This window comes from Montipora capricornis, chromosome 7 (genome assembly GCF_036669925.1).
Source record: "Montipora capricornis isolate CH-2021 chromosome 7, ASM3666992v2, whole genome shotgun sequence".
NCBI classification, from domain to species: domain Eukaryota; kingdom Metazoa; phylum Cnidaria; class Anthozoa; order Scleractinia; family Acroporidae; genus Montipora; species Montipora capricornis.
In genome coordinates, this window is record NC_090889.1 from 14,612,974 (window position 1) to 14,622,973 (window position 10,000).

At 40.4% G+C, this 10,000-nt stretch overlaps 1 protein-coding gene across 1 annotated transcript in view; it reads left to right on the plus strand.

Moving 5' to 3' along the window:
* The window catches only part of LOC138058250 (endoribonuclease Dicer-like), a 17,274-nt gene extending 9,701 nt beyond the window's left edge, over window positions 1-7,573 (plus strand). The window contains exons 9-12 of the mRNA XM_068904161.1: window positions 73-2,043; window positions 2,683-2,854; window positions 3,469-3,541; window positions 4,352-7,573. Of these exons, the coding sequence (XP_068760262.1) occupies window positions 73-2,043; window positions 2,683-2,854; window positions 3,469-3,541; window positions 4,352-4,583 (2,448 nt within the window). The 3' untranslated portion in view covers window positions 4,584-7,573. The remainder of the gene's footprint in view (window positions 1-72; window positions 2,044-2,682; window positions 2,855-3,468; window positions 3,542-4,351) is intronic.
* Window positions 7,574-10,000: the final 2,427 nt, after the last annotated feature.

Below are 10,000 nucleotides of genomic sequence, written 5' to 3' on the forward strand. Positions count from 1 at the left end.
TCCAGTGAAATTTATTGAGTAGTACTCGGCTTTTGTTTAAAGCTTATTTACTGTAATTATTTCATTCTGCAGGTGCGACCATTCAAACTTTATCCTGATTACGGTGAAGTCACAGTGTCTCTGAGTAGCCACAGCTCACCGCTACGTGCCAAGGACCTGGAAATTGTTCAGCATTTCCACCTATTTTTGTTCAGGCACATTCTCCAAACACCCGTAGAATTCAAAGCCCAGCATACAGACGGTAAAGCGGACGGTTACTTTGTCGTCCTAGTGAAAGACACTGGATATGATGTGGACTATGACAGCATGAAGGATGCTTTGCACTTTGAGACTGCGCCAAATAAGGAGGACGTGGTGGTCACAAAAAATTACATGTATTCCCAGCAGAGGCGGCAGAGGTTTGCTGTTTTGAAAGTGCGTCCAGACCTCTCTCCCTTATCCCCCTTTCCGGACAAATCCAAAGCCAAAACCTACGAAAGCTACTTCCGGCAGTGCTACGGGAAGCACATTACTAACAAGGGTCAGCCTCTCATTGAAGTGAAAGACATTTCCGATAGAGTAAATTTTTTAGTGGACAGAAAGGTGTCATCCAAGAGTAAGCGTGACGTTATTCACCTTGTTCCGGAGTTGTGTGATGTGCTGCCCATCCGTGGGTCTCTTCTTAGTGTGTCCCTGATGCTGCCGTCCATTCTACACCGTGTGAATACTCTTTTACTTGTTGGTGATGTCAAGAGCATGATCGCTGGAGTGCCTGATGACACAAATGAATCCAATCTCCCTCCCATTGGTGCTGAAAGTGTTAATGATGGAAAGAGTCTACTACACGTCGATAGCAGCAGTGCTGCTGCAGGGACAGCCATGCGTGATGATGATGAAGATTACGACGATGACGATGACGAGTTCCCAGGGCTGTTATCAGATCTCAAGTCTTTGTTTCGTAGCAGGCGAGGTCCAGTTGATCATCCTGACTCCGCTCTTGTCCTTCATGCCCTGACCACCACTCACAGTGGAGACGCGTTTAACCTAGAGAGGCTCGAGATGCTCGGAGACGCGTTCTTGAAGCTGGCAGTGTCGCTTCATCTTTTTATGAGTTATCAAGACAAAGACGAGGGGAAACTGACACGGCGGAAGAAAAAGCAGATCAGTAATCTGGCGCTGTACCGTGCAGCCGCAAAGAAGACCTTGGCTGGTTATCAACAATGCACGCCGCTGGCACGTGATACATGGTGCCCCACGGGATGCCAATTCACCAAACTGCCGCAGGAAAGCATCGTGGGCTCAGGTGATGCAGCCATGGATATCGATGCCGATACTTTTGGTGCTGTCGAGGAGGAGTTGGACGTTGAATATGCTGATGGGGCTGGCCCCCAGGATTGTGACCTCAGGGCAGCCAAAGGCAATATTCAGGTAATATCGGACAAGTCGGTTGCTGACAGCATGGAAGCCCTCATAGGAGCATATTTGATCTCCTGTGGGTACCTTGGCGCGCTCCGTTTTATGAGGTTCCTTGGTCTTAAGGTTCTTCCTGAAGTTGACGGAAACGATGACCTTAACGTGTTTGCAGAGAAAAGCAAAGCGGGTTGTTACACGAGATTTTGGCCTCGAGGATCAACCATGACAGGAGCTAGCGACAGTGAAGATATGGTGTCACGCATGGTTTCCGGTTTAGAGAACTTTGAAAAAAAGTCCATTCATTACACTTTCCGCTCTAAATTGTATCTAATAGAGGCTCTAACACACGCCTCTTACAACACCAACCGCATCACGCCATGCTATCAAAGACTGGAGTTTCTTGGCGACGCTCTATTGGACTTCCTCGTCACGCAACACTTGTACTTTCGTCACACAAAGTTATCTCCTGGTGAGATAACAGACATTCGCCAAGCTTTAGTTAATAACAACATCTTTGCAACCATTGCTGTCAAACACGAGTATAACAAGTATTTAAAGCAGATGTCACCACAGTGGTTCAAAACGATCGAAGATTTTATCATTAGAGTGGAAGATGAAGCTGAAGAAAGGAAACAAAATCACCATAGCAAGGTAGGAAAAACGATGGTGAGAGCGTTAAAAAGTGGTGAGAGATTCATAGAATGCTTAAAATCTCCTGAATGTGCTTTCTCTTTTTAATGGGAGGAGTCTTTGCATGACTTTACATTAGTTACATGCGCCCATTTTAGAGTACTCTGCGATTAGGTCACCAGCGCTCTAACCAACTAAGCTACTAGGTCAGCTGAGAGCTGGTCGCAGTACAGCAAACTATATCAAAGATTCTTTTTGACCTCGGCAAACCCAATTTCCTTCACAGGCTAGCAAGGCCGGGGCAATATAAGGACACTAGTTTCCACTTGAGCACCAAAAAAAATAATTTCATTCCATTTCTATCTCGTTGCATGGATGCTACGCGACTTACACACTTTTCATTACTCGAGGTTTGAGGGTTTCGCGTTTTCCCCTCGCCACCCCCCCCCCCCCCCCATCCAGGACCATTACCCCTGCTACCCAAACGAATATTACTTCCGCGACGTAACGCTTTCTTGTTGGCTGAATCTGAGTCATGCATCTGCTCTAAGAATTAATAGACTATTACATCGCAACTAGTGAGAGTAAAAACCCTCCTGATGGACCTATTACTCGCAAACTAGGTACTGAATTGCCAAAGTGAGTGTTTTTGATTTGTAGGTCACTGCAGACCCGTTTATTATCGTGTCTGAACAAGATGAGGAAGGAATCGAGGCTCCAAAGGTCCTGAGTGATATCTTTGAGTCTGTTGCTGGTGCAGTGTTTTTGGACAGCGGTATGGATTTAACCAAGATCTGGGGCGTGTACTACCGCATGATGAAACCTTACATCGGTAAGTGAACACTCTGAATAGTTGAAGATCTTTATGTTTAGCGTGAAGCACGACATAAATTCGTCTGGTTACAGAGCACCGTTCACCTCAGCCCAACTCAGGCTTGGGGTCTCGCTCTCGCAGCCAGAAACAAAGACTTAATGGCAGTCGTACACTGATCAATAGCAAAGCTGTCTGAGAATCTTAAACCCTTTATTGAAGATTGTCCTAAGGGTCTTGAGTACGTTACGGAACATTTCCGACGATTTCGGAAGAACTGAGAGACCTTCAGCTACACAGAAACAAAACAGTAAATATAGTTACTCCATTTTTCCAAGGGGGCAAATGGTATCCCCACACCTAAACATCATATCTTGTACTAGTGTGCAGATTGGATGAACCTTTTTCCAAAGCGAAGACCAGTTCAAGGCGAGCACTTCTCTTTGGAGTCAGGGTGCGTGGTACCAGCCGAATTCCACATGTCCGCCTGTAAGTGAACTGTCAGACGGACATCTCTTCAACTGATGATGGACAGATAGATCTGGTGCCGAAGGAAGAGTTTATTGTAGGATTTTTTAATGTGGAAGAAATTATAGTTATTGCACTTAAACCTTAGTGTGCCGCATTTGTTTCAGATCACTATTCTGTGCATATACCCATCAATCCTATAAGACGCGTGTACGAAGAAGATGATAAGCGGAACTTCAGGTGCGTGCGTGAGTTTAAACAGAACAGTCTCATTCACAAGAGCACCAGCGATCGACGCGACAAGACTAACTAATTTTCATTGTGAAAAATATCGAGACACTAGCCGGGCGAAATGAAAGTTCAGCGCAGTAGCCTTAAGACGTACTTCAGGATTTCATCCGCAGACTCACAAGTTTGAACCATCGTGAACAACATAATAAACACTACCACAAGAAAGTTCTTCTTAGCTTGCGTAACAAGCGTTTCCCTTAGTGGTTTGTGCGTTTTTCGCTAAAGAAACGGAGGAATTTTAACCGCTCTTTGCTAATTTCCTCGCGTTCACACGGCAAAAACGCACAAAACCCCACGGAAACGCTTATTACCGCTCAATACTTTGGTTTCATTTGAATCGTTACAACTTTGGTTTTCATCAATATGGTGGAGTCAAGACAAGGGGAGATTTTAGCCTGGAAATGAAATGGTTCATAGGAAAAATTGCATTTTCGGTGTCGTTGCAATTTTTGAAGACCCGCATAAACCGGAGTGTTCTTTTTTTCACGTCCCCAAGAAAAACGAATAGGATTCGCTGGATATGATGCTAGCCCATCACAGGGTTTAACCTCAGCATTGTGTTCACCTGTACTGTACTCATTTATACTCAAAACATGTCCTAAGCGGAAACATCCATTATCTGGTGTACCTTATTGATAATGATCGGTAACCTTAATCAGTCAGCTACCTCGTTTGTCTTGCAGTACAAATGTGTTATTTGTGTGGGGAGGAAACTTGTAATCGATAGACTAATTTGCGTTGTTTTTTCTTTGTTATTAGTAAAGCAAAAACACTACCAGACGGAAGAACCGAATGTACCCTGCAGGTGCACTGGGGAACTTTTGTTGGTAAGGGCGCCAACTATAGAATTGCCAAAACTACCGCTGGTAAGCTGGCAATGCAGGCGCTGGAAAGAAGAGACGCGCATGAGACAGGCGCAGTAAGAGGAAGAATCCGGACAGGGGAATTTCAGCCCGATGCACAAGGAGTTACGAAAAAGATAAGGCCGTGAGCGAAGCTTGCGTCTTACGTGTAAGCCAGCCTTGGGTTCAGAGAAAGAGACATTTCTCCACAAATTGTGGCTGATAATACAGAAAGGAGCCCATCGTCTGATGTTTTACACTAAGTGAAGATAGCATACAGTCCATTTTCTTCAAACAGCCCAAAAACTGTACAAAACCCCATGGAAACGCTTGCTATGCAGGCTAACTTGTGTTTTGAGCAAATTAGCATGATGCTCCTGGGTATCATTATTGACAATAACCTGAATTTTACAGAACATGTTAAATCAATTGCGGTCAAAGCAGGGAGTCTTGTAGGTGTTATGATGCACCAAGAGAGTATGAAGGTAAGAGAGGTAATCCCTCGTATTGGTCGTATTCCCATGGTAATTCCACTTAAGTTATTTTTACATCTCCTGCGAGATCCGGTATTCCCACGAGAGTGAACTGATAGCCAATCATATGTCCCCATTTTTGCGAACGACGCGAATCATTGCGTGGGAATTCGCTCAGCTGTCAACATTGGTAAAAATGGGGACATATGATTGGCTATCAGTTAACCCTCGTAGGAATACCGGACCTCGCAGGAGATCTAAAAATAACTCAAGAGGGATTACGATGGGAATAGGGCCAATATGAGGGATTACCTCTCTTACCCTCGCACTCTCTTGGATGCACCTACGAAATCTCATTCCAGAGAAAGTTAAACTTCATCTATATTGGACAGCAATTTTACCACATTTAAGTTCCTGCTCTGTTGTATGGGATTTTATTGACTAAATCTTCTGATAACACGTAAGCTAGAGAGGATCCAAGAATAGGCTCTCAGGGCTATCTACCGTGACAAGGTTTTAAGTGACGAGGAACTGCTGGCTGCCGCTGGTCTCCCAACATTGTTCAACCGAAAACTCTAGGATACAGCCATTTTAATGTTCAAAGTTAAGAACAACTTATGCCCACAATATATTACCGATCTTTTTAAAAGACAACAAAGCAACATTAACCTGAAAAACGAACACTTTATTTTACCAAGACTTAACACAGTGAGTTATGAAAAACACTCAGCCATGACGTATTTGGCTCCAAAATTATGGGCCAAGATACCCAATCACGTTAAATCAGTTGGTTTAAAGTGGTACTATGATCAAAAAATCAAACCCAAGTGTAAGCTTTAATTTTCAAAAAGACGCTTGTTAACTGGAATTTTCGTATTTAAGGTATTCCTGGAGGCTAAAGTGACCTTCTCGGATTGCCTGGATGTTTTAATATGTTCAAGTTTATGGTTTAATTGGTGTGCTTAACAAGTTTAACAATCGGAAAACATTAAACATTAAAAAGCTTCCCGGAATACCTTAATGGTCCGCCATTACTAATTTTAAAATCTTGAGAGAGCTGGATCGAGGAGAAAATGACGTCAAACACTCACTAGTATAAGATTGCAATACTTTCGTACGCGACGGAATTGATATGCAGCACGGGAGTTTCGGGCTTTCAGATTTTTAAACTCGTGTTTTGCATACATAATAAACTGCGTTTACACCCTGAAATTTTAAGCTATTGAGTGATAACGTCAGTTTTTCCAAGATCCAACCCTCTGAGGTCCAGTCTTTCCGTTTTGAACGCGTGTTTAATGGCGGAGTGTGAAATACAACACTTTCACTCAAAGTAAACAGCCTTTGCATAAAAATCAAAGGTCAAAAAGTTTGCTAGGCAGGTGTGAAGCAAACACACTTTAAAAATCTGAAGGAAAAAAGGAAGCGATTTTTTGATCATAGTACCACTTTAAAGACTACATTAGAAACAGGGATTTAAGTATTTTAGTTGATAAATGCAGTGGGTGCAAATGTTATTTGTGTTCAACATGACTAGTTTTAACTACTATTCTTAGTTTTAATCACTTCTCTGTCTTCCTTGTCGTTGAGGAAAGAGACCCCCGGTTGCGGCTGGTCACGTAGCACTCCTTGACAAACACGTTTCCACTGTGGTAGAATTTTCGTTATATTTTGATCCCGCAACTCATACTCGTTTGACACGGCATTTTTTTAAAATAAATTGTTAATCTTTACCACACAATGTAAGTTTCAAAAAGCTAAATTTTATATTCCCACAGGAGATTACCAAAAAAGCGGTCACGCTAAAGACAAGAGCTTTTGAGGCCGAGCGCTGATTAACGGTCACACTAAAAAAAAAGATTTCGTTTGCAGCTCAAGTTGCCTCTACAGAACATGCACTATCATAAAACAATACACCACACACTAGAGTACGTTTGCTTGATGAAATGTCTCTTTTATTATACTTCACGATTTGTGTTGTAAACGCTAACCAGCTGTGTGCAGCAAAAAGGTAAAAATATAACGACAGAAGTTGTTGAAATATAAATAAGCCAAAACTCTCTACTCGCTGTACAAGCTTGCGACTTAGGAATAACTTTGTTTAACATTTAAAAGAAAAACGAAAATCAAAGAACAAGATAAAATACCTGCACAGGTTCAATATTGTTCATACCGTTTGATTTGAGGTCAATTGGTGACATAAACATGACACCGACTGATCGATCGCCGAAAATGTGTTTCCCATGGATAAAAGTGTCACTTGCTTTCTTGCACGACAAAACCTTCTTTCCTCTGCAAACTATTCAGCACTCTTCGTTATCCTCAATTCGACTGCTTTTCAGCTTTTTACGCGGGATGCCATAGGCACACCACGTCAATTTTTGTTTTCTTCGTAGTCACAAATGTGCATACCCCAGGGAAAGTATATTAACCGCTCGATAAGAATCCCGTATGATACATCCGGAGCCATCGGGCCCATATACTGATGTAAATTATAATCATCGATATCATTTTAACTATACATACCGTCAACAAAAGTAACAGTTTCCCATGTACTACAATTATCAGTACTGTAATTGATTGTATTATTTTTGTTAAAAAAAATTAAATATTATGCCATGAATGTGTCATTGCTATTTCGTGTTTTATATTAGGTTGTGACTATAGCGTTGGATTAATTTTGACAATAAAATCTTGTGGTGAGCTTTTCCCTATTTACTCGCTGTCAACAGATGAAATATGAATTGCTCTTTCTTGCATTATATATCATTAGATTACATATTCATTGAATTATCATTGAGTTGAATGTTATTTATAACACCAATTTTGTTTGAAATATGGACAGTTTCATTTATGACGCCGCTATTACCCGCGAGAATACTTCCACCAAGTAAATCCAATCTGTCTAAAAGGTCTGATGCATTGTTATAATAACTAACACCAGATCCCATTTTTGCATTATTTTCTTGAGACATGAATCGAAATTTCACTAATTCTATTCAAGTCATCAAAGACCATTTTTTGCTAAAGGACTATTTCTTTTTACTATTGATTCTCTTTGTAAGAGTAAATCAAGAGTGTCAAAATCGACTTGTTTATCATATACTTTTTTCTTAGCTTGGTAAGCTATCAATCTAAGTTGTCCATACAGTTTAATTTAGAAACATCAATTATTACGTATACATTTCCACAGGTACCAGTTTCTGGGTTAATCTTATGGGCATTTCGTTTTATCTTTTTGTAAATCCTCTCTCCATATTGTAAAGTCTTTGTACCTTCTTCAATAATGCCTATTCGCTTTCTGTATTTTTGAATAGTTTTAATCTCCTCATCATATTCAGGTATTTTGTCTTTGGTTTTTTTTCGTTGCCGTTTTTGTAGTAGATAAATGACCTTTTCTCTTATATCTGACCTACTTATCTCCCTTTCTCGCAGTCGGAGACTGAATTACTAAGGGCGCAGCTCAACGAGGTCGGACCGAAGGAGCTGTGCAGCCGGCTAGGCGCTCGGCCCCTTGAACACGACCCATGTATGACCTCGGAGCACAGCACCACAGTCTGATGGAATAGACCGGGAGTCGATTTTGAGGAGGGAGGAAAACCGCAGTACCCGGAGAAAAACCCTCTGAGTCAGAATGAGATCGACTGAAACTCAGCCCACATACGACCTCGAGGCCAGAGTTGAACCCGGGTCACAGAGGTGGGAGGTACGGTTGATGACCACTAAACCACCCTGACTCCCCAAGATTCTTGTTTATTCGACCACATTTCTCCAACACCTCAGCACTAATACTTGGATTTTTCATGGTTTCAACTAAACCATCGAAAGGTAGAGGGACATTTTGTCTTGGTATAATTCGAATATCTTCCGTTGTAAATCCGTTATTCATATTAGACACTAATGATATTTCGCTTCTTCATCACTTGGGCCTGGTAACTATTTCTTTTTTCTTATATTCTTTTCTTAAATTGCTAATCTCGTCAATTTCTAGTTCAAATGTTTCAGTAATCGGTTTCAATTCTTCCTTCTTTTCTTCATAGATATCTTGTTTTGAAGTTTGGGTGCCTTTCATCACGAACAATTTTAGTCAGTTTTCCACTGAGCTTCCATTTTGGGAATTGTAAGTTTCTTATGTCTGTCAATATCCATTATATATTAATACATCATATAAAGTTATTCATTACATAATAAACAATGGAAGTACCAAATTATAATTTTAATAAAGGTGAAAATTTCAAACAATTATATTCATATATGCCAAACAATTTTTTCAGAATGTAAATTTGGGGAAATAGAGGATCGGGAAAAACAAATTTATTATATCATATGTTGATGAAACCTTTGCTTTATTATGATCAAATCCATTTGCATGGTGAAAAAATGGAACAACGTAAATACCAAAATATTATAGAAATCACGAATGACATCAGCAATCAGGTGGGTTATGGCATTATACATTACAATAGACCTAATCGGCTAACTCAATGTTGTACCCAATTCAAATCTCCCGGGACTAAGATTCTTTGTGTATTGTATTTGCATGATAATGCTGGACAAAACGTTTTATTCCCAAAGGGTTTGAATTGGGTACAACATTGAGTTAGCCGATTAGGTCTATAATAGTGAAATAAAACCTGTTAATGGTTTAGAAAATGATTCACAAAAAATTGTGATATTTGATTACTTTATTTCTAAGAAGAACCAGAAACCACTGATTGATTAGTTTATTCAAGGCAGAATACAAACATTGCTCAGTAATATATCTAAGTCAGTCATTTTATAAGACCCCTAAGGGTATTAGATTGAACCACAGTCATTATATAAGTTGTGATTTCCCAAGTAGTAATGAAAGAAATCTGATTTCAAGAGAGCTGAATGTTACGGAGGATCAATATATTAAATCTACAAAAAGCCACATTCATTTTTATACGTTGATAAACCTAAAAAATCTGTTAAAAGATTTTTTATGGAAAATATAATTCAACTAAGAATTTTTAATGTGCACAGCACGCATAATTCAAATGTCATGAATCAGATAAGTATTCGAGGCCCACCCGATATTGAATTTACACTAACAAGTGAGAGAAATTACGATA